The 26377-nt window shown below is 41.9% G+C and overlaps 1 protein-coding gene across 4 annotated transcripts in view; it reads left to right on the top strand.

The window, feature by feature from the left end:
* Positions 1 to 26377, top strand: part of nlgn4xa (neuroligin 4 X-linked a) — a gene marked incomplete at both ends in the record, with an annotated part of 81944 nt that overhangs the window by 43172 nt on the left and 12395 nt on the right. For all 4 annotated transcript variants that reach the window (XM_079236953.1, XM_079236952.1, XM_079236955.1 and 1 more), the window contains 2 exons: positions 21784 to 21969; positions 24752 to 25541. In XM_079236953.1, coding sequence (XP_079093079.1) covers positions 21784 to 21969; positions 24752 to 25541 — 976 coding nt within the window. The remainder of the gene's footprint in view (positions 1 to 21783; positions 21970 to 24751; positions 25542 to 26377) is intronic.

The following is a 26377-nucleotide window of genomic DNA, read 5'->3' as shown; positions in this document are numbered from 1 at the left end:
TTTCTTTTTCCTCTTTTCTTTCCTTCAGTATTTAGTTTTTTTGTGTCACCATTTAACCATTATCCAGATGTAACATCTGATATGTCACATTAGCATTGCATTGTCAAAGCACATTCATGCACAGTTTACCATGTCACTGGGCTCAGGCCCTGGAATCAGAAAGACAAGTGAGGTAACAGCCATGATGCGAACCACTAAACAGCGTCGGAGAGAGACGCCTGGCTTGACAGCTTCGTTCCAGAGGACTCAAAGGTGTCTGTGAACACACAACCGTCATTGTGAAATTTAACATCACACATGCTGGCTGTTATGGCTGAAGAGCAGGGTGTTTGCAAAAAGGCTCAGTATGCCTTCATTCAAATCCTGCAGACAGTTTGTACATCAAAGACAACACTTCCTTCCACTTGCAAGAGGGCAAAAGCTGCCGTCAGAGGATATTACTGAATTCTCTCATCTGCAGGCTGGCCTTCCTTGGATTAGAGTGAGCGAGGTATGGGAATAGGCTGTTGTTCTCATGCAGCATTCGTTGCTCTACCTACGTGCTGTAATTCGGATACCCCACAAAATCAATTTGTATGTAAGCCATATAATCATAAACCAGGAAGTATAAATGCCGCAAAAACCCACACAGGGCAGGTAGGAGGTGAGACTGATGGGTCAAACAGACACCAGCCTTTACCCATAAGGCCACGTGGGCCTTCAGGGCCTGCTAAGCCTTCACTGCTGGCTTAAACAGAATCACAAAGTTATAGCTACTTTATAATTTAATTGTTTTTCACAAATACACTACATGTATTATAATTATTTTTCCCTATTAGCCTTTTTTTCTCATCGCACAGCCTATAGCGCTGTTTCTAGTGCAGCTTGTTTTAAGGAGAGCTCTTATCCAAACAGATTTCACCTCCTAATATCGACTGCCACTAACCCGCTAGAACTAGAGTTACATCATCCTTCGTTTAAACTCATACAGGCAACGAATGCATGCGCTGCCATAAACTTGGTAGAGTAATTGCCCGAACCCTGCTGAGGTCAAAAGACAAGCAGCAGACACACTGCACATTCACCACTTCCTGTCGGTTTACCGTGCTCAGAGGGTGCAGACGGGGTCGGGGGCAACACATACGAAACCCCCACCCTTTTCCCCAGTCCTGTGTTCAGTGTCTACGGACTCTTCCTGCCTGCTTGCAGGCTCGTGAGATGCACAAAGCATCAGCCGTTTCTGTGATATTTATAGAGCACATGAACAGCTGTTCAGTGATGGGGGCCGCACGTTCAACACAACATGCTGAAGCATGGTACTACACCAAGCGGATATAGCTTCGCTTTCCTGCTCCGGACATTTGGGTGAAGACAAAAAGCATCCAGCTTATAGCCCTCGACGTGCAGTAGCTCTATAACTCGTGGGTGCACCGACAGGGCGGTTAGTTCACACACTCTTTTAGTTGAGGTCAGTGCTGCCTTAAGCCCCGCCTTCAGAGAGGAGCGCTCCAGAGGAAGCCTGAATTACCAATGGCAGTTTCCACATCGCTGGGCTTTGACCCCATACAAGAACTGCAAGGGGTCTGTCCCCAGCACCCTTGTGGCAGGAGGAAATGGCTGCTGCACACTGGAACAGAGGCATGAGGCCGCCATCCATCCACCAAGCAGAGCAAAACAAATCTGCCTTTCCTCGCAGCAGCATTGGAACATTATTTTGGATATGCATACATTTGCTGAAAGCATATTTAGACAGCTTTTGTGTTTCTCTTCCCGACATCATACTTTATGTGTTATGCAATTTGGAGAGAAATGTCTATTATTTGAGTTATAGTCAAATTTGAATGTAAAAGCAAAAGGATGGCATCAGAGCTTTTTTTTCATTTGAGTTTCACAAACAGTAAATTAGGAAGACTTTTTTTTCTTTCTTTTTTTCTAAAAATATCCTGTGACTTGATGTCCCACAGTACCTGGATCCATCCCATATGACTGAGAGCTGTGCCTGGGATGAGTGATGTCCTGTTCCCTCTTAGCACCCAGAGGAGATCACCTGTCACACCGCTGCGCTTCACTGCATTCATCTGTGATAATTACAAAAAGCAGCCAGAGGAACTCTGCGAAAATGCTTTTAAGTCTTCCCAGGTCAAGATGTAATATTAGAGAATATGTTTTCTCATAGCGGTCTCTATGGCAACTTCAATGCATTAAGCAGCAGGGCTCGCCACTCTGACAATTAAGATCCATTATTTCAGAGTGCATTAAATCAGTCTGAAAAGGTTTCTTGGGGAAAAGACTAAAAGTAATTCCGGCTCACTGTAGCAATTGTTTCAACATGTTTTTACATATTCCGATAAAGCATTGATTTCAAGCGTTAGTGGAAGATGCTGCATCAAGCGGTTTATGTCCCGGTCAGCTTCCCTGGAGGAGCTGCTGCCTGGAGGAGTTCTTAACAAAGAGGATTAGCAGCTGCTTTGACATGCTTCTACGTCTGCTCGATATTGATTACTTATATCATTTCTCTCTGCTTTGTGACCCACTTCTGTCGACTTGGCACGATGGCTGAGGAGATGGAACGCAGCCCAAAAAGAAAAAAGAAAAAAGGCAAGTCAGGGCAAAGACAACAGCGCTCTGTCATCAGTGTCCTCAGGAGTTCATTTGATGTGCAATCACAAATATTGATTGTTTATTATATAGAATTTCTACCCTCACCCTCCACATAAACCTGTCAGAGTAAACACAACATGGCTGCAATTGGATTTGGGTTCTCCGGGTCTGTAGAAACGGCTCTGTGGCTCGACATAACCAATACATGCTTGTTTTAACAGAGCGTCTGCTGGCACTCCCGTCCGCCTTGTCCTGCTGTGGAGGTCAGTTTCTCATCTCCCTTCATTGATTTTCTGAAGTTGGAATGAACATCAGAACAACTAAAGCCTTTCATGGTGGAGTTTGACAGTATAGATACTGGCTGGAAAAACACCAGCTGTTCTGGGGTTTTATCTGAACATCCAGCCGACATGTTTCCTCCTGATCTCTGTTGGTCCGGCTCTGCCCACCAGGCTCTTTATAGTCTTATTCTACAGAACATCCTACCTCCCATGTCTCTCCCTGTCTCTGCCTCTCTGAAAACCTATTTGTTCTTCTTTTTATGGTCACATTCATCTGCCTGAGACTATTCTCCAGCAGCCTGACCAAGAATGGTAAGGTTGCGTTCCTCTATGGAAGATCATTGCTGTCCGGAAAAATACAATAACACTTGACATTTTTAAAAGAAAACCCCCATAGCAACGATGAAAAGTGCTCAGTACTTTCTCATTCCCTACTTTTCTAACCATGAAGTGTACTAATTTGTGATGCAATTATGCTTTAAGAGAGTTTAAATAAATGTTTTCATGTTAACACTAACAACTAATAATAAAAAACTAACATTCCTAAATGGTAAATCAAGAGTTAATTACATTTGAGTTGTTGTAGTTATTGTTTAACACTGAAATACTTATACAAATATTTGCTAATTATTCATCATAATATAGATAGATGATAGATGGATAGATAGATAGATGAGAGTTGCACACACTATTTATATCTAACTATTACTTCGATGTATGGACCAGAAACCAATGAATTAATAACCGTGGACACTAAAGACACTTTATGGAAGTGTATAGATGCTTTACAAAGTATTTACTATTTAACAAGATATTATAATCATCAGTTCCAACTTTAGTCATACAAGTACCGTTTATTGACGGTTTACAAAACAATTATTAACCATTAGTGAGATGTTACAAATATCTGGGTCCATAATGTCAACAGAGGTTTCACAAACCATTTCCAGAAGCTGTTAGAATAACAAATGAACGCATTAGCAAACATTATCCTCATCAGTTAATCATGATGTTGTGATGAAGCGTTAACCCCAGCTGCAGCGGGTGGCGTATCCCCGGCGGCGTGCGGCCCTGTAAACAGAGACGTGGCCATTGTCAGCTGGCGGCTTCACGTGCGTCTGGCAGCGCTGTGGATGTTGACCTGCTAGACCCGCTGGATTTGATAGCCCAGCTTTAGGAGGACAGATGGTATGCGGTGAGTTAGCGGGAGTGGGTTGCAATGTGTGTGTGCGCACCCTTCTGTGTGTGTGTGTGTGTGTGTGTGTATGAGGGCAGCTGATGAACAAGGGGATTTAATGACTTGTGACCCAGATCTAGCCTGAGCAGTGATGTGTGTCCAGTGTTCAGTGGTGTAGTCGGGTTTCACTGTGGAAGTGCATGTGAGTGTAGTTCCACATGCTGCAGTACAGTATAAACACTCTATTATATGCTTATTATATGCTTTTACTGCACAAGTCCCTGTGTCTTCACAGGGTTCATACAGTCATGGAAAACCTGGAAAAGTCATGGAATTTTTAAAATGGTTATTTCCAGGCCTGGAACAGTCCTTAAAAAAAATAAAAAATCCCCAAAGTTTTGGAAAAGTCATGAAAATGTGTTATATTCATATGTTCATGTCGTTCATTTACGCCGAGTTTGAAATAATTAATATGCGTTTAAAAGAAAGGCATCTATCAGAATCAGAATATAAATGTTTATTCTTTTAATCAAACATTGTCTCCTTCATTTGTGTCATTTAAGATATACTGTATGCTTTGGAATTCTCATTGTATTTAAATACTACATTTTCTCACTTTTTCATATTTACACCGAGATTTCACTAAATGTTTGGTCATGGAAATTTAGATTAACCTTTTAAGCTCGGTAGACCCCCATGGGGGTCTGCACCTCTTTTCCCCCCGTGTTCTCATTAGGAACCCCCAATTAGTTATAATACTATAATATTTGATATGATTGATGATGACTTTTTTGTGAAAAAAATGTATATCTAAAAAAAAAATCATAACTATGAACATCCAGCATGACATGAGGCAGATTCCCCAAAAATGCCTCCTTGAGCGATCCCCGAGTTTTTCAAACTGTATGCTTCAGGGCCTTAACAACAGCCCACATACTAATACGGCATCTTTTTTGGAAAGATTAGGACTTAAAGAATCAGAATCACAATAAAATAAACCTTTGGCATGTTAGGAAGGAGTTTCAGTCAAAAAACTGTTTTCGTTCGGTTAAAAAAATGAAAAATTACTTATTTTATGGCAAAACATTGGCTAATTTGGGCATGCTGGGTACTGTACTTTGGCTTGGTGCTTAAAAGGTTAAAGTCATGGAAAATCCATAGAAAAATCATGGAAATCCATTGGTCAAAATGTGTAAGAACCCTGCTTCAGCGCTATAGAAACTCTTCAAGCCAGCAAAGAACAGCAGCGCCTACAGGGACCTGATGGCAGTGTGTGTTGGAGCTCCGCCCCCTCCATCACTGTCACCCGGCTGTCACCTGGCTCTCCCAGCTGTCACTCCGACTGGAGATCCCCCACCGCCCTTCAGCCCCCCATTATTTCCCTCCGTCCCGCCTGTCCTCCCCGCGCTCCTCGCCACAGTCGGTGGATTTGCCACACACAGGCTCATACCTGTGACAGCTGTGTCACACTCATCATACCCGCCTCGCTGTGTACGAGGAGTCCGAGGAGGGCTGGCACAGCTGAGGTCAGAGCAGAAAGCTTGTTAAGCCTTCCTGCCAAGTCCACCGGCGATGCCGCAGACTCACATCTCCGGCAATTTCCTTCTTTGCTGCCGTTTTCCTCCGAGTGTTAAGTGTCGAGATGACAGCGAGTGAAGAAATATTGTAATCCTTAGAAGTTAAAGCACCAATACCACTCAGGGAAAATGATGTACAAGTAAAAGCCTCGCAGTCAATCTTTACTTGAGATTGGAAAATGTAAATGGTCAATTTAAAGAGAAGTTTCACCCGTTGGGTGAAATTAAATTTGAATTTGTTATGCATTCAGATAAGTTGGAGAAAGAAAGAGAGAAAAGATGGAATGCTAAGGAATAATGAAAATGAAGAGAGAGAAAGTACAGGAAGGAGAGGGGGAAACATATGGTTAGGAATGATGGAAAGAGGAGAAAAATAGGTCAGGAGCCTCATTTTCTTCCTTCCTTCTTCAAGAAGGAATGAGAAGAAAGAATGAAGATCAGTAGAGAACATGCAAGGAAATCAGAGGAAGAACGACCTCAGCCACATTCCTACTTCCCCAAAACCACTCATTGACATTCTCTACCTGTCCACCAGATGCCCTCAGACTCCTGCCTCAGTCACCTGACTCCATCACCGGCTCACCGAGCTGCTTTCCACCTGTACATGTACCACCTGTACCTGTACCACCTGTACCCACTGTACATGTACCACCTGTACCTGTACCACCTGTACCTATACCACCTGTACATGTACCACCCGTACCCACTGTACATGTACCACCTGTACCTGTACCACCTGTACCTGTACCACCTGTACCCACTGTACATGTACCACCTGTACCTGTACCACCTGTACATGTACCACCCGTACCCACTGTACATGTACCACCTGTACCTATACCACCTGTACCTGTACCACCTGTACCCACTGTACATGTACCACCTGTACCTGTACCACCTGTACCTATACCACCTGTATATGTACCACCTGTACCCACTGTACATGTACCACCTGTACCTGTACCACCTGTACATGTACCTATACCCGTACCCACTGTGTATGTACCTGTGTCTGCACTTGCACCACCTGTACCTACTGGTACTGGTACTGGTACCTGTACCTCTACCACCTGTACCTGAACCTACCTGCAGGAAGACAAAAAAGTGAAACAAAGGAATATAAGTGTATCAGAGTGAATCTGTGTTTAACAGTACTCTAATAAATATACTTGGTCACGCCCACCTCTCATGTTGTGTGCCGTTCGGTCTTTGATTTGAATTCTCGTTTTGCTCTAAATTCATGTGCACTCCATCACAGAGACTGGTTCAGACATAAATATGCCGACATACATTGATGCAGTAATAATCCAATCATTGGAAATGGCCTCCTCGTCCTTGCACGAGTATCCTGAAGGTCGGCTTTAATTCGACAGTATGACTAAGTGACTCCTTTACCCTGTTTAAAAAGCCCGTTTCCCGGGGGCATCATGCAAAGAAACATCTCCATGTTTCATTTTTGGAAACTTATTCCTCTCCGTGTGCCCTCATTCCGTCCTCTGCCAAATGCAGATCTGCCATGGCTGGCTAGGTTTCGGGAGCAATTTGGAAAACTAAGAGGGGGCTGACATCCCCACTCAAGTCAGACGGGAGACGGGAGGCGGGTGAGAGTGGGTGAGAGTCAAAGGGGTAAAATATGTAATATGTTGGAGGGGAACACACCCTGTTCCTGTACCGGCTGCTGTTGGGCAAGAGCTTTGTCAGAGATCCTTTATCGGGCCCGTCAGTCTCCTACCATCCTGTGTGTGTGTGTGTGTGTGTGTGTGTGTGTGTGTGTGTGTGTGTGTGTGAGTTTGTGTGCGTGAGATTGAGAGTGTGTGTTTGTGTGTGTGAGAGAGAGTGAGGGATTGTGTGTGTTTGTGTGTTTTGTGTGTGTGTGTGAGTGGGGTGTGAGTGAGTGAGTGAGTGTGTGTGTGTGTGTGTGTGTGTGTGTGTGTGTGTGTGTGAGTGAGAGTGAGGGAGTGTGTGTGTGTTTGTTTGTGTGTGTGAGTGGGAAGTGAGGAGTGAGTGTGTGAGAGAGAGTGTGTGTGTGTGTGTGTGTGTGTGTGTGTGTGTGTGTGAGTGAGTGAGTGTGTTTTTGTGTGTGTGTGAGTGTGTGTGAGAGAGTGCATTAGTGTGTGTGTTTTTGTGTGTGTGAGTGTGTGTGAGAGTGCATGAGTGTGTGTGTTTTTGTGTGTGTGAGTGTGTGAGAGAGTGAGAGAGTGTGTGTGTTTGTGTGTTTTTGTGTGTGTGTGTGTGTGAGTGTGTGTGAGAGAGTGCATGTGTGTGTGTGTGTTTGTGTGTGTGTGTGAGTGTGTGTGAGAGAGTGCATGAGTGTGTGTGTTTGTGTGTGTTTTTTTGTCTGTGAGTGTCTGTGTGAGAGAGTTTTTGTGTGTGTTTTTTGAGGAGTGAGGAGTGAGTGAGGAGTGAGTGAGTGAGTGAGCACCGTCACGTGTCCCGGCCCGTGACGAGGCTTTAATGATGTGGGTGTCGAGCTGCAGCAGCCGCGCCTCGGGCCTAACGTCACGGATGAAAAGGAAAGGAGGAGAAGGAAAGGAGGAGGAGAAGGAAGTCGCTCTGACTCGGCCTGACACATGGTCTGAGTTTGACGACTCCGCTGACATTTATGAAGTGACAAACACTCGGGCAGGCACAAGCCTCGGGATCTCGCCATCACACTCTGCATTGGAATGTGACAAAACGAGACTGTGGCTCCCGTTTCCTCAAGGTGATCCGGCGGGTTTGTGCTCGTTAGCAGTGATACTGAACTGTGGATTTCCTGCTGCGTCTGAACAGGACCGGTTACTAACCAATTATTCCTACTGCGACACTCCTGCTCTCTGCTGCCATGTTCCCTCATAATCACCCTCATAATGTAATACACATAAACGGGTTGAGAGTAAAATGAGTCTCAAATGTTCTACATTACAACTTGAACTCCAACATGGTGCATGTTGGAGTTCATTCAGTCAATACATTCATGATTACTGGAAAACATATATCTATTAGATTGCTCAGGGAATTCTGGAATATACCGAATTCTGAAGGTTTCTTTTAATCCTCACTACTGGATTTCATTATGAAATATATATGTGGCATTTTATAATTACAAAAACAGTGTCTGATATAAATGCGGAAACTCATTATTTTAGGATTATGAGATCTTTAGCTTGTAATTAGAGATAGAAGTTCTGTATTTGTAAATTACCATAAGAAGAAATGAGATCTGCTTCTCCTAATTATAGGAAACATATTTCATAATTACAAGAATTTCTAGCAACGTCCTGCGAACGTTTTTTCAAGATACTGAAGTTGTTTCCCTGTAATTATGGAATACATGTCCCATAATTATGAAATACACATATACACATCATATGTCATGAGCTTTAACTACTATCAGCAATGATTATGAGAAAAAATGTGTCCGATAAGTTAAGTTGTCATGTTTATTATTATTTATCATATTTTATGATTTTGGATTTGTCTTTTGTGTTTTAGTCTTATCAGGGAACATATATCTCATAGTCATAAGAAATATATTATTATTATTAAATAATTATTATTAGATCTTGTAATTAGGAAACTATTATGTATACATTTTATTATACTTAAATATGAACTTCTCATATTAACAAGAATGAGTAAATAGTTTTATTGTAGTTTGGAGATACAGATCTCACACATATAGTATTAGGTGCTATGTCATAACTACCAATAAGACTGAACTGTCTAATATACTATAGACTATATTAGACACAGTTCAGTATTATTGGTAATTATGAAGATCCAGTTGCTATTATCGATGCCAGGTTCTCAAAGTGGCAGGCGGATGTGGGAAGCCATCTCCCCCTGTGTGTCAGCTGCTTTTTGGTCATTTGATTAATTGTAAATGTATTTTTGGAGTATGCGCCTCGGAAGTTAAAAGCCTCGAGGCGAGACCTGCTATCCTACTTGTGTTAGTCCAAACTCAGCTGGAGATGAATATCAGAATGAACAAGCCTCGGGTTCGGTGTTACTTCAGTGAGGAGCTGAGTCAGCAGTCAGAGGATTCAAATGAACAACAATACATTTGGGCTGTCAGGCCTGCCTATATTGTTTAAGGAGGAATCCTAGCCCAAAGTGCTTCATTACATGCAGAGCTCTGTCTAATGAGACGTTTCAAGTCAAGAAGACTCACATGCTTTATTTAAGTACTGGAACTGCATCTTTCCCCACATAAAATGCCTGCAGTGTGCGCGGCTGCTTGTGTCCGTGAATTGTTTGCGCAGTTCTGCAAGCTGTGCAAACGTCTCCCCACGGATGTCAAATAGATTCTAATTAGCTCTGCAGAATGTAATGAACATACGCAGGTTTATCGAGGGGCTGAATGGATGTGTGACCAATCACACTTTTCCACAGCTGAGAGGGGCTCGCTACAGCACAATATCTCTCTGGCACATTCTCGCTCTCTCTTTCCCAGGAAGTCTTTTTCTCAAGGCAACGAGGAAGCCAAGTGAGCTTGTTTAACCTCTTCTACTCGTCTTCACCATAGATAGACTCATGTTTAGTCTTTTACGGGGTGAGGGAGGCGGTATGTTTCAGAGGAGATAGCAGTACATTCCACAGAGAAGAGATGAACATCATGTGAGAGCTTGGAACCTGAAGATTCATTTGAGGTTAAGCATTTTGTGTCAAGTCTTTCTATCCATTTAGAGTGTGTACAGGCTTAGAATATAATGATGCAAGTATATGATTTCAATACTCTTTCATATGGGGGTTGAAACTATTTGTTTCACAGATTTGGTGCAAGATTTACTTGAGAATTGATCAAAATGATCAAAAATACCTTAGAAATACCACCTTAAGAGACCCCAACCTTGAGGAACACCATATAGAAAAATACATGATGTGATTTGGTATCAAAAATATGAATTGCATTTTTTTGGATAATTAGCACTTGTGTTCTGGAAGCTGCTCAGAAATCTTCTTCTTGTCAATATACCATCTTCTGAAGGTCGAGGTAGTTGTGTGGTTGTAAAGTTTCATGAGCATGTGATTATCTGAGATGTCACAAAAGGTAATTTTATACAGTGAGGTCAAGTTTGAAAAAAATGGTCTCGCTGAAAAGAAAATTGATTTGACACCCAATATATGTCTGTAAAACGCATATGTACTCATGGAGTGCAGTTAGTGACAGTGTGGGCTCCATGGCAGCTCTGTCAGCTTGATGGAGTAGCAGCATCACCATAACATGCTAATGGAGGCCTCATGTTATCTAGTTTCACAGGATACCAGTACCTTCATTCTACCTCGGATATAAAAACAATCTAGACAATGAATACCACTCCAGGAAAGATAAATCATATTTCTTATGCTTTTGTGGTGAACTGTCACCGTGCAGTGGAGACAGAAACCATTCCACCAGCTGAATGCCCTCATGTGTCCATGCACCATGTCTGCATGCTCCTGCAGAGTGAAGCTCTCATCCAAATCTCTTTAGAATTTTGGTCACAAAACCAAAAGGGCTCAGTGTTACGCTCCAGGGAGCAGGATTATATTTACACCTGCAATTAAAATGCAGCTGTGGTACACAGAGGAAATCTGATTTCCCCTTTGCCTGTCGAGTTTGAATTTTAAGGCAACACTCTTATATTTTTGAAAAATATGCCTGATTACTATCTTACCCAGAGTCAGATGAGGAGATCAATATCCATTCCATCTCTGTCAGTCCAGTGCATAGATCGGGATGTGTTTAGCACATATAGCATATAGACAGGAAACAGGAAAACTGATTTTCAATCTTTAAAACTGATGCTCTTTCCAATAATTTCACAGCTGGTGTTATTCATTATAGAATATAAGAACAAATTATGTCTAATGTCCACATTTCCTAAATATGCATTTAGCATATGAGGTGCATGTGAGTAGTGAATGATAGATGCTCTGTACTGTGTATTATTATTTATAGTACAATTTAGAGTATTTCCACCTTCAGCTGTGTAGCTAAAGTGAACTATGGCCCTGTGAACGCCTCCACATGCAAATGTAAGACAGAGCCAATGTGTCCGGAGTATAGAGTTTGAAAGATGTGGGTGTTCATCTGCAAAGGAGGGCAGATTGAAACAATGCTATCAAGTTGAATTATGGGTAATGTAGGATCCATTGTTTTTGCAGCTTGACCCATGATGTTCATTTTTTTTTAAATACTTTGGATCACTGAACCCACTTAATCACTGAATTACACTTTTACACTGAAAGAGGAGTGATTTTTAATTCATGTAAGAATAATTTATTAGTTTTTAATTAGTACTACAACTATGTTTTGGCACACACAGACCTTCTGCATGATAAGGCCTCAACACATTCAATGGCAATGATGCCTTATGGTTTATACTGTTCTTCAATGCTGCATTTTAAATGCTGCCTGAATGAGTTCAAACCGTTTAGGCAGCTTGAGTTAAAACACGCAGCAGACTCCTCTCGCTGCGATGTATATCCAATGCATGCTTTTGATGGTTTCAAGTAGTCAGTGTTCTGCTCTCACTTTAATGTCAGACTCTTTACCTGTTGCTGTGCTGACACTTTGTGTTGACAGCTATATATATATATATATATATATATATATATATATATATATATATATATATATATACTCACCTAAAGGATTATTAGGAACCCCTGTTAAATTTCTCATTAATGCAATTATCTAATCAACCAATCACATGGCAGTTGCGTCAATGCATTTAGGGGTGTGATCCTGGTCAAGACAATCTCCTGAACTCCAAACTGAATGTCAGAATGGGAAAGAAAGGCGATTTAAGCAATTTTGAGCGTGGCATGGTTGTTGGTGCCAGACGGGCCGGTCTGAGTATTTTACAATCTGCTCAGTTACTGGGATTTTCACGCACAACCATTTCTAGGGTTTACAAAGAATGGTGTGAAAAGGGAAAAACATCCAGTATGCGGCAGTCCTGTGGGAGAAAATGCCTTGTTTATACTAGAGGTCAGAGGAGAATGGGCCGACTGATTCAAGCGGATAGAAGAGCAACTTTGACTGAAATAACCACTCGTTACAACCGAGGTATGCAGCAAAGCGTTTGTGAAGCCACAACACGCACAACCTTGAGGCGGATGGGCTACAACAGCAGAAGACCCCACCGGGTACCACTCATCTCCACTACAAATAGGAAAAAAAGGCTACAATTTGCAAGAGCTCACCAAAATTGGACAGTTGAAGACTGGAAAAATGTTGCCTGGTCTGATGAGTCTCGATTTCTGTTGAGACATTCAGATGGTAGAGTCAGAATTTGGCGTAAACAGAATGAGAACATGGATCCATCATGCCTTGTTACCACTGTGCAGGCTGGTGGTGGTGGTGGTGTAATGGTGGGGGATGTTTTCTTGGCACACTTTAGGCCCCTTAGTGCCAATTGTGTATCGTTTAAATGCCACGGCCTACCTGAGCATTGTTTCTGACCATGTCCATCCATTTATGGCCACCATGTACCCATCCTCTGATGGCTACTTCCAGCAGGATAATGCACCATGTCACAAAGCTCGAATCATTTCTAATTGGTTTCTTGAACATGACAATGAGTTCACTGTACTAAAATGGCCCCCAGTCACCAGATCTCAACCCAATAGAGCATCTTTGGGATGTGGTGGAATGGGAGCTACGTACCCTGGATGTGCATCCCACAAATCTCCATCAACTGCAAGATTCTATCCTATCAATATGGGCCAACATTTCTAAAGAATGCTTTCAGCACCTTGTTGAATCAATGCCACGTAGAATTAAGGCAGTTCTGAAGGCAAAAGGGGGTCAAACACAGTATTAGTATGGTGTTCCTAATAATCCTTTAGGTGAGTGTATATATATATATATATATATATATATATATATATATATATATATATATATATATATATATATAGCAGTTTGTTAGTGCTGGAACAATGTCATAATATTACACTCTGCTTTGTTCACACTTTACAGTTTGCGAATACTATTGTCTTTAAACTGAATGCCGGACTTTATTAAGTAATGCCATCAATTTTACTTTGGTACTTTTACTTCAAGTTACTGTGAGAGACAGTCTTAGTTTAACACTGAAGCCTGTGTATGACCTACAGAAGCAAACAACACCAGCACCGATAGATGATCTATTTCTGAATCATTCTTAATGCAAGTCATTGGTGCAAATCTGACAAAAATCATGCAGATTCACCAGAAGCTCCAGCGGTGCCTCTGTCTTCACCTGCCAGGCAGTAGTAGCTCTTCCTCTGGCCGGGAGCAGAGCTTCATCACATGCTGCTGGAGACACAGGCTGTACTGCTGGGTCAGCTGAAGGGAAGGGAGGCCCAGGAGAACAAGAACCAGGACTGTGCCCAATGTCAGACCCCCCAATGTCAGACCCTGCTGCAGTAAAAAGAGCAGTTTTCTAAAGTTTATCTGGTAGTCGGAAACACAAAAACCAGCCAGAATGAAAGTTCCTCGTAGTAGCTTTACGTTAAGACCTGAATAAGTCTTTATGTGAGTGGTGACCAGCATCTCATCTGGATTTAAGAGCTGATGGTACCTGGTGTAAGAACCCTCACCAGCCTGTGATACTGTCACCATCGCACACACACAGAATACTTATATAGATTAGCAGGCTTGTCCTAGATCAGGATGTTGTTTCCTTTGATACTGCGAGACAAACATCTCAGTGTCGAAGTAAACAACAAGAGAAGACTTGTTATCAGGAGAGAAGTCCTATCTCATCACAGAGCTGCTCACTAAAAATCACAAACACCCAGATAGCATATTTATTATATTATTTACTTCAAACAATGCCCCCAAATGATTAAGCTACATCTGGCAACATCTGTGTGTGAGTGGCATTCAATTACATATGAATGTTCAGCATGGAGGAGCTGTGTTGATTGAGTCCATTCAAGCTGTTATGAAAGCCGTATTGTTGCACTCTGTCTAGTTATCTGCCTTAAGGCTCTTAGACTTCATCTGCGGGGACCTTCAAGAGAGTTTTTTATTTTTGTCCGTCCCTTTTAAAACCCATGAAAAGTCTTAACCCATCAATGTGACAATCACAGGCAAACGTCACGAGAAACACTTTTTATTTTTGTTTTACTAATATAAAGAGCAGGGCTATAGCTACTATTAAAAACAAAGAGGTTGAGTCTGTATTGGTCATGGTAATGTAGAGGTTATACGTACATCTACATTTATCCTTGGTGGGTTTTAAAGGCTGAATCTGCTTTGAAACAGCCTTTCAACCGTAAGGAGATAACATTCATGGAGAAAATCATTTGAATTAAAAGTGAAATGTGAAAAACTAAGCACCAAGTAATTACTAACACCCCAGCAATGTAACACAGTCTTAACCCACATAGCGTGTTGTGTTTCACTACAGATGTCCAGATAAGGATGGTGAATGTTAACAAACATTAAATACCATAAGTTCTGAAGTGGCAGCAGACTAAAGAGCATCACCTTTAAAACCTAGAAACACAAAAAATAGTCACACCTTCACTAACGTCGGGTATATTTCACCCGATATAATGTACCTGTTAAAAAAAAATCAAAATATATTAAATTACAACAATACAAGGCAAGTTGAAGTACTCTTCTTTTATTTTACCCTATAGAACTTCTCATAAAACCAAAAACAGGTACTATGGGGGGGAAAAGGCTCAAAATCGGGTGAAAAATTAGGGAATCGTCAATAAAACATGATTAAAAATATAAATAATGGAGCTATGAACTTGTTCTTTGTGAGTCTTGTCCTGTGAAGGAAAAGTCTCCCTAAAACACATCCGAAATGTTTTCACCCTCTATCACTAACGTCAGGTGAAAATCACCCGAACACGTGCCTGTTGAAAAAAACTGGGATTGGAGCAAAGAGACACGCCCACCTTCAATAAGACACACCCACCTTCAATAATAAGACACGCCTACCTGAAAGTAACCTTCAACAAGACACTCCCACCTCCAATAACGTCAGTGAGCAGCATGAAGCTACACAAAGACCCACACAACTCAGACAAAAGCAACACAATGAAAATAACGTAACCACAATCGCTGTGGTGAAAATCCCCCGGTTCGTGTTTTAGGGTTAAAGACGGGGTGAATGTCTTCGTTCAGACATAACAGCAGTAAATGGACTCTACTAGCACTGTAATAGTGCTTTTATAGTCTTCCAACCACTCAAACCACTTTTGAGAAAGAAGAAAGCTTATGGCTCTGTTCAGAAAGATGATGCACAAACAAACGTTTATTTCAATGATGCCAGTGCGTTGGAGGTCCAGCAAACAAACAAAACGTCCTGGTTCAACTTTTGCCTCAATGCAACAGGTCCAATAATGCACCAGAATACCTTCAGGTGACACTGTTTCTACTGTTTTCTGTCTACTGTAGTCAAGTTGTCATCGTCTAAATGATCGATGACAACTTTATAGACGCAGAAGAAACTCTTTTATCTGAGAATAATGTTCGGAAACCTCAGGAACACCTTTCACTTTTTATATAGATGTTTTATGAGAAAATATCAGTACCAAACATGACTTCTTGAGTCACTGCATCTCTATATCTCACAGTGAGCGGAAGAATGAGGAGACCACTGTGTGTTTCACCTCCATTAAGCCTTCCGCTGTGTTTCCTCCTCACTCCCACCAGAAGTAAGTAACTGTTCACAGTAATGGGACAAAAGTTAAAATAGTCCCATTAAACTGGTAATTAGCTGCATAATAAAGTCACAGCAAGACAGACTGCAGAGCACGTGTTGTTGAACATGAGTGATGGCATCAGGCGAGGCGGCTCTGTGAGCTCCTCTTCATGGCGGCTTTGGGAGGCGAGGAGAACCTGCAAATCACCGGCAAATACATTTTGTTTTTTTTTCACAGCCGTTAATGATGATGGGAAAAAAATGACACTGGTGTCATCCTCTAAAATACCCTCAAATCTGTCCAGCGTGTGGAGACAGGACGCCGCCTAGCCAACCACAGCTAATCTGCAGCTTAAGTGAAAGAAAAAAAAAGAGAAGTTGTTGGGGAATGTCCACATTTGTCTTTTTCAGTCATTATCATGATGTCACTCTTAGTGTGACTCATTGCTCCGCTGTCATCCAAAAGCTTCCACATGATGTGACCCTCAAATGCACCGGCGTGGCTGTCGCCCTGTGACAGCTGTGCCGTGTTTGTGTCACCGCCACGCTGCCAGGCGGGAAGGTTGTGTTTAACGCCAGGCGGCCCCGCGTGGGCTTTAATGCCTCAGCCTAATTACAGACCTCAGCTGCGACAAAACGCCCGGCTTTGATTGTCTCCGCTTCACCTTCCCTCATCCCTGGGATTCAGCTGACCCGGCCGGGTGGGTCTGACAGGTTCTAGTTCTGAGTGTGGATGAGCTGACCTTATCCCAAACCATTCCTATCCCATCATTCCCTTTGATAATTAACATTTTATCTGGGAGCTGTGGGAGAGATTATCTTCTCACAGGGAGCACGATCAAGCTCTATTACTGTCATGTTGTCAAGCTCTGCCTCTCCATAGGACAGCATGATAAAGGACCTCTTCTTGTTTCCCTTCCTGCTGAACAAGAGTGATGGATGAAGTAAATGTGCGCAGATTATTTGATGTCATTTTATGTTTGCTATGACAACCATCTCTTTCCCAGATTGAGACACAAGAAGAGGAAGGCTTTTGGCTGCTCCACTCACAATTAATCTGCCTCTGAATGAGGACTCTCGGGGTGTTTGTTTGAGCTTTTATGCCCAGTTGATGATGTCTCATGTCGGAGCTGAGTGCTTCCAAGCAGAAAAAGTCCGTATCCCTATAAAAATCACCCAAAACCTCAGTACAAAAGACAGCGTTACACTTTGAATGGAGGGTCTTGTTGTCAGTTGGGTTTGGAATTTGTTTCTTCAGTCACTTTTAGTCATGTTTAGTCACAAAATTGTCCAATTAAGTTGTCAAGTGTAAAACAGTATAATGTGTGATGTGATTGATGGAGACATAACTTTATCTCAGCCACCAATTCAACTTTTCCTTTCCTGATACTGATTCAGATAACTCAATATGCAATGTCAATCTACATTTCCAATCTTATAAAAGGGTCCACATTCAAAATCTGTATTCCTCTTTACGTGGAACTCATTGCAATAATTTGCATGGAACATAAACTTACATTCTTAACCTGGTCTCACTCCCATTGCGTCAGTAATGCAGTTAAGTCAACGCCCCGCAGCACTGAGCCGTCTGCATGAGACGCACCAGATTTTCATTATTATTCAAGGGCCAGAGCGTTTACTTAGCTGAACTAGTGAAACATGGAGGACGTATGAGTCAAACAAACCCTGGACTTTGTTCTAGGAATGTTGAGTTGTTGCACTGTAGTTGTGTTTCATATATTCTGGACTTTTAAAACCGCAGTTGCTTAACAGCGTAGTTATTTTACCTAACGAACACTTATTTGAACACAAACTTGGTTCAGCTGCGGTAAAGATTGGGTCTGTTTCCTAGACCTAGCTATGTTGTTTAGGGAGGGAAAGAAAACATAAAAACAACGTTATCCTACTGGATATGTAATCAATTGTATATTGAAAAGACTGTGCATGTAACAAGTGGAAACTGTTGGTCTCCTGTGAACTAAAACATTTATGAAAAAAATAGATACATACCAGAGTTTCAACACATTCAATGCATATGACAAGAATTATATTGTATGCATGTAAATAGCACAAACTCTAGGTTTCCTCTGAAATGGGAAGTTTATTTTGAAGACACTATGAATGTATTGAGCACAAACCTGTACGTTTCCCGTAAAGTTTATTTTGAAAAGACATTATACATGTTACATGCGGGACCTGTATTTTTCCCATGACCACGGAAGTTTATTTTGAAAAGACACAACGCATGTTACTAGAGGAAACTGCCCCCCGTCTCTGAGTCACAAAGTGAATAGGTCCAAAACTGATGCTAAAGAGGTAGGTAGAGCCAGCGACCAACTTATGAATGTGCTATCATTTCTAGAATTAAATAGACAAAAAGAATACTATTTTTTTGTATTTAAAGTGTCGGTCATGTGACAATTTGCTGATTAGTCCCAATTTGATCTGTTACGTTGACGCATGCCTAAATCTACAAGAAGATAACAAAGCTAGCATTCTGCCGGCTCTCCGCCTGTCCATCGAGCCGCCGTGCCATTTTACTCCATGTCATTTGTGTCACTCACACTGCTTTGCTGCCATCTGATGCTGCTACTTTTTAACATCACACTGTGTAAAAAAAACACGCTGTGGCCTTTAGATAACACGCCCATGGTATTTTCAGCACTTGGTAAAATCTCATTTTAAATTTCAATCGAGATGTTTAGTGCAGATTGATCAGTTTAGCTGCTGCACATGGAGCTGCAGGACTGGGCTCTGCTAACTCATTTCTGCTGTCGGCTGAAAATCACTTGTATTCCAAAATGCCAGCATTTCATCAACTTGTTCAATTTGATCCCACGGATCCTGATCTTTATCCAGGAGGTTTTGCAGGTTTGGAGGAATTAAGCTCTGTCCGAATACTGATGTTAACAAGGTTTTAGTCTGGCTATTGTTATGACATACATAATTGATGCATTCCCATGTTCAGGGAAGGTTATAGGTTTCTTTTTTCAATTTCCAAAACCACTACCACAATGCACTCAACACCATGTAGTGTTTCACCAGATATGCCCCCATCAGGCAGGGCTAATTCAATAAAAATATATCATCTTCCAGTCACTGCTCCACTTAAAACAGGTTAAAATATGAATTAGTGCGATCACACCTTAGACCTCCTGCCCCGGTCGTGTTCAGACCTCTTGGTTGTGTCCCTCTGTACTCTGTCATGACCTACATTAGCTCCTCCACCCTGTCAAGGCAGAATTAATAGAACTAGGGGAGGTGAGGGTTTAAAGCCCCCCAGAGCCACGTTGTTGATGAAGGGCTCCGTGAGAGAGCACAGTGTCAGTCACAGCATGGGTTGAATCAGCAGGAACTGAGAAAACAAAATACAGCGATGGGCTGTCTATCAGATTCTGGCCAAACGTGTAATAGCTACATTTCTTCTCTCCATACATGTTCTGTTAAGGTTGATGCACTGGTTGAGTGACAGGTAGAACAGCACACAATTGCTCCAGCTCTGACATTGGGCATCATTTCTTCACTTTCTATTTCACCAGTGCTCAGGTAGAGAGAACTTGGAATTTGAACTGGAAGTCTTGACCTTGGAAATAGCAGTTTCATTCAATATTCATATTGTTGTAACAGCAGCATATCATCATGCAGATACAGCAGGCCTTCATTGAATGCACTGAATGACCTTACAAACACACAATCTGCATGCACGGAAATCGCTTTCTTGAGTCAATTTATTTCTGTTATCCAACTGCATAACAGAAATAAATTGACTCAAGAAAGCTACTAGTGTGTAAATTGTCATAGTGTATAAAAAACGTATTTATACTACAGTGTGTTAAGAATCAGTCAAATATATCTTACCCTTTCAAATGCTAGTTTTGATAGAGAAGAGATCCTATCTGTACAGGTTTATTTGATCAAATACACAATCTGTATGCTTCTTATCATTCTATATTAGGGCTCTTTTTGTAGGTCTCTTAGGTTTCTGATACGTCTGTGTTTTTCTGATGGTGTCCATAATGTATCTCTTGGCCGTAGGCTTAGTTATTTTCGGGACATAATGATTTAAAATGAAGCTTTGACTAATCTTCACACATCCTGGGGAGAGCCCGGCAGGCATACTGCTCACCTCGGCTCCTTTGAGGTGAGAGATCAGAGGGGGGAGAAAAACAGGGGTAACCGAAGAGGAAGAGAAGGCCGTAGGAGTGAGAAGGCCGGGGGTCACCCTAGGGTGTCTGAGGCTGCCAGAGGCCTTGTAATCCTTCTTTCCTCTCTATCATCCCCTCCACCTTACCATGACAAACCGGATCTGCTCTCCATCAGAGAGCCACAGGCTACCTCTCCTCTTTTCCCCCTTTCTTACCCAGCAGTCCTCATCCCATTTGTCACTTACACCGCCTCGGTCTTGGTGCCGGCTGTCGCTGCCAGGCTTGGCCGGGCGCTCACAGGCCTGGCACGAGACGAGCCGCCAGTCCCTCGCCGTGGCGGCGTTTAGAAAGCCACTTAATGGGGTTTAGGCGCATTTGCTAATTTGTCAACAAGTTTGGGATGTTGAACCCGCCGCCAGGCCGGTTGGTCTGGCACTGGACTGGGAGGCATCCCGATTGGCCGACCATTTCTGGAGCCACGGGCGAAATCAAATCCAAGGCGTTTGCATACTTGACTCTTTGCATGTTGGCACTTGAGGCAGCAGATCTCAATATTGAACGACTTACAAATAGGATCATTATTTTACTGTCCAGGGTTTTATGTAGAGGAATTATCGATGGTAGAAAGAATACAGTTATGAGAGACAGTAAATAAGAATACCTTTTTGGCGTATCTTGCATTGACGATGGTGTCTAAACAGGAAGTGATGAGCAGCTTCAGTGCTCGTGTCTGTATTGGTTCTACTGAAAACATAACAGCTCATGGATAATAATTAAATTAATGAAAGAGGCTCATTATTACCGTAAACAAGTAGTTTTTAGAAAATATCACTCAAATAAAAATAATTGTGCTTTTCTTATGACTATTTCCAGCTGCGGATTCATATGTGCTCCAGTGTCTAAATGTTTATTTCTAGCAGTAGTATGGTGTACGTGGCATTGAGTCAAAATAAACATGTGCTCGTGGTAATGAAGGAACATGTCACCCAGTGCTCATTGATGTATTAATAATAGTTTTGAGACAGCAATGGAGCTGTATGGCACAGAGGAGGAAGATGTGTCTTTCAAACACACAATTGTTATCAACGTGCACACGACGTCTGGGTGCTCACGCAGGATTTATCCTGTTCATTTAGCAAAGAAAGACACTTTTTACTGGTCAGACCTCACTCAAAAAGCTCAGTACAAGTCTCATGGTAATAAACACAGAGACAGTGCTACTTTCATAAAATACTGAAGACCTGCCAGATGAATTCAGACGAGCGCTGAAGTGCCTTCATTTCACCAATGTAATGTAACAGTGAAGGGTCCATGTTTGTCGATCTCAATTCTGATTCAATTTATGTCAAAGACCTTTTGTTGAAATTATAATTTTTTGTCTCTTGTTTGTTTTCATCAATCCAGGGTTTCTAAGCACAGGAGACCAGGCAGCCAAGGGCAACTACGGTCTGCTGGATCAGATCCAGGCTCTCAGGTGGATCAAAGAGAACATCCAGGCCTTCAAAGGAGATCCAAAGAGAGTGACCATCTTTGGCTCTGGCGCCGGAGCGTCGTGCGTCAGCCTGCTCACCCTCTCACATTACTCAGAAGGTACGTCTGCTGGCCCACAGGCAATATATATATATATATATATATATATATATATATATATATATGTGTATATATATATGTGTATATATATATATATATATATATATATATATATATATATATGTGTATATATATATATATATATATATATATATATATATATATATATATACACATATATATATATATATATGTATATATATATACGCGTATATATATATATATATATATATATATATATATTTGTGTGTGTATCTACGGGTGCTCTGGTACATGGGCCACACAGTAACCTCTGGAGCATTGGTTTCATTTGATTTAAAGGTTCAGTACCTTTTAAAAAAATATAACTCACAGAAACTAAAATAACCGTTTGTGATATTTTCTTAAACTGTCACGATATATTGCTAGTTGTGCATGAGACACATAATAATTAATAATAATTAATAGATAATAATTTGCTTAACTTCAGTACCACCGTCAGGAAGAAATCTCTTCTCGGCCCTCCTTGTTTCATATTTCAATGTTTTCAAAATCCCAAAGAACTGGACTGAGTGATATATTTTCACAACATTAACAACAGAACAAACTGCAGCAACAGGATGAAGAATATGTAATATTTATACAGAGTCTTCCTGAGTGAACTTCCGCTCAGCTTCATTAAACATGGCATGAGCACCAACACAGAAAACATCACTCCAGTAGCAAGAAGGCACTGATCAGTAATTAAAATAGCCTGTTCTCATGACATCCTTTTGGATCACCACCCGGGACAGCAACTAAAGTATGTGTTTATTCAAGTGTGTATTCCACCTCAGTCTGAACGCATTAGATGATGGAGGCTAGATTCTGAATTATGATACTGTATTTGCATCTTTATTAAATGTATTATTAATGGACACAGAAGAGAAAAAGGTTGCTCTCTTTCTGGCTTTCACAAATGATTAGTTGCAACTTGCATGCAACGGTTGAAACCCATCTGTCAGGAAAAAGAGGATTTGGAGGATTGGAACCCAGACAGTGATGTTGTAGTTCTCAGCTCATTGTTTTCTCTGTGTGACTAATACAGGGTTTGTGGAATGAAAAATGCCCCTTCCCACAAAATCAACCTTTTTTATCTTGCTGCTTGTTGCAGTTATAAGGTCTCTTTCATTTTTCTTCACGGTGGACTCGAGGGAATATAAACGTCTTACTTTACATTTAGATTAAAGTCCTCGTGTTCTGATGGACATCAATCATGGCGGAGAGAGTAGAAAACACACCGTGCCCTGCCGAGCATTCTCTGTGATCTGGATTCTTTTTAAGTGTTCTCCTCTAAAATGGAGCTCTGCTCTTGTTAAGCTGCATGGAAGACAGAGGACCCATCAGCAACATACCAAGATCATTACTCAGTCACTCTTGTGTGTAGTTTTGTAGTTCATTTTGACTGTAAGTCTAACTGATCTTCCGCATTAGACTAACAGCAGCAGCAGTAACAGCTCCTACACTGCTAACCAGGCCTTGTGGGAGTTGTCTGCTGTGCGCTCCAAACATACTTTTCAAGTCGGCCTGGTTGAGTCACCACCACTGTGTGTTTGCATGAGTATAAATAGAACTCTGTGAAACAAAACAAAAAAAAACACGTAACTCCAGCTTTCCTAGTGCATTGTGGCCTACTTGCTGATTGGCAGTCTGTGAAGCTGTGCTATGAATATTCCAGGATGTGAAATATGCCCACGGTGTTGTTGCTATATACGCAGCAAATATCTTTTATGCTGCGGGTTGTTCATTAGGGACACAACGATGGAACGTCAATATTCTGAATCACCCTTTGATTCGCCTTGACATGTTTGTATGCTGGTGTGACAGGAGACAGAGCTTAAGAATTCTGTGTCCGACTGGCTTTGTATCGTGATATTTAAAGATTAACGGGACAGTTCCATGATTAAACCTGGTCCCTTTTCATTAACTGGTTGCCATTAGTTTGTGTCCATACAGCCTAAATCATTTGTATTTGCATGAAGCAGTAATGCTACCAGGCAGCATTCACACTGACAAACAGCCAGACAGCTGCTGAGACAAACAAGCGCCTGAGACGCCCACCGAGGAAAAGGGCACTGCTGACATCCGCTTGCAGGATATTTCTTCTAATTAGATAGTCAGCTATAGCACGTTAAATAGAAGAAAAAAACATACCTGCAAATGTCAAATGTGTCACTTTAGATGCACCTTACTCTTTAAAACCACTGCGAACAAAACTCTGTTTGCCAATTGCTTGTAAAGCTACAGCACAACTTTGTTTATTTGTCTCTGGTTCCCTGCTGGGACTCAGCCTGTCAGTGCTGCCAATCCAACACAGACACACCCCTTCAGCGGCTGAGGGAAAACAAGATTCGCATTTGGAATAACACCCCAAAACCTTCTTTGTGTCCTTTTGAAAATATTTGACAAAAATGATTTTCTTGCCTAAATCATCTCCTCAAGATACTGGCCACCTCTGATAACAAGACAATGTGACGTAGGCAATTTGACAAGCTTTTCAAGATGGCATTTTGAAGCTAGAATTTAAGCTAGCAATTTAGCATTTTTGTCAATGAAAATCTCCCTGGAACATGCTATTAGTAATCATAACATAATTTGACCGGTATTACAGTATGCCTGTTGTTCAGTGTCTAGAGGCAGCTTGTGTTAAGTTTTTTGTGTTTTCTGAAAAACCTGAAAAAATGACCATTATTTTAGGAAGGTAAGCGAAATGTCCATGCTTTTGTTCACGTGTGTGCTTTACTAATACCATCTCCAATCTCAGATCTGTTCCAGAAAGCCATCATCCAGAGCGGCACAGCGCTGTCCAGCTGGGCCGTCAACTACCAGCCGGCCAAGTACACGCGAGCCCTGGCTGAGAAGGTGGGCTGCAACATGCTGGACACCATCGACCTGGTGGAGTGCCTGCAGAACAAGAACTACAAGGAGCTGATCGAGCAGTACATCACGCCCGCCAAATACCACATCGCCTTCGGGCCCGTGATCGACGGCGACGTCATCCCAGATGATCCCCAGATCCTAATGGAACAAGGGGAGTTCCTCAACTACGACATCATGCTAGGGGTCAATCAGGGCGAGGGGTTCAAGTTCGTGGATGGCATCGTGGACAGCGAGGACGGGGTGTCTGCCAATGATTTTGACTTTGCCGTGTCGGACTTTGTGGACCATCTCTACGGCTACCCGGAGGGCAAGGACACTCTGCGCGAGACCATCAAATTCATGTACACGGACTGGGCGGACAAGGAGAACCCAGAGACCCGGCGCAAGACCCTGGTGGCTCTGTTCACCGACCACCAGTGGGTGGCCCCAGCAGTGGCCACAGCTGACCTCCACGCCCAGTACGGCTCGCCCACCTACTTCTATGCGTTCTACCACCACTGTCAGAGCGACATGAAGCCCAGCTGGGCCGACTCGGCTCACGGTGACGAAGTACCGTACGTCTTTGGAATCCCCATGATCGGCCCCACGGATCTCTTCAACTGCAACTTCTCCAAGAACGATGTGATGCTGAGCGCCGTCGTCATGACCTACTGGACTAACTTCGCTAAAACAGGGTGAGTGTTTTCTTGAGTTTTGAAGCCATGCCGTTCGTATCCTTATCGTTCACTTTTGGGTCTAAAACGTCCCCCCTTCTTCCTGGAGTCATCACGCACTGCTGGAAATCAATTACTCTTAACACCGTCCATTGAGAGTAAACATCCATAATCTGCTTCGAAGTAATCTTTATTAGGATCACGTTTTCTTGTGTCCTTGGTATCAAAAGTAATCCAGGGATTGTTGTAAAAACATGCAACATTCCAATGGATTCTTCCATAAAACCATGGAAATTGCATGGCTAGAAAGTAGAGGTTAGATCTGCTGTATTGTGCGATTCAATGAATAAAGCGTCGACAAACTGGCTTCATTCAAAAAACCTAAGTAATGTTCTACACGCGATGAGGTCAGATTCACTGTAGAATTCACTTCAGTCGTACCAAAACACAAATCACCAAGCTTTCTCACGCGATTTATTTACACACTTATTTGTTTTTCCTGACTCGTATTCTTATTATCATTTATGCAGTTATTAAACTTACTAATCAACGTAATTGTAACGACCATTTTATTTACGCATTTATTCATCTCTTTATTTTACTCTCTCCTCCTCATCCTCTTTCTACCTCAGCATGGTCATACCTGAACATACCTCTGTTTGCAGCTAATCACATACAGTAGGGAAATAGGACAATATGACACAACATTTACAACACTCCCTCATATTCAATACATAACATCTCTTGCATGTTACACTTTTCTTTAATTTGTCACCTGTTTGTTTCTTAAAAGCTTCTTTTTCTTTGAAAGACAAAAAAGAGGCTTCGGCTATAATTAACACTGAATGCTGAATCCA

The sequence above is a fragment of the Taurulus bubalis genome (genome assembly GCF_910589615.1).
Source record: "Taurulus bubalis genome assembly, chromosome: 21".
In the NCBI taxonomy this organism is placed as follows: Eukaryota; Metazoa; Chordata; class Actinopteri; order Perciformes; family Cottidae; genus Taurulus; species Taurulus bubalis.
The sequence above is the reverse complement of the archived record's forward strand: the minus strand, read 5'-3'. Positions and strand labels throughout refer to the sequence as shown.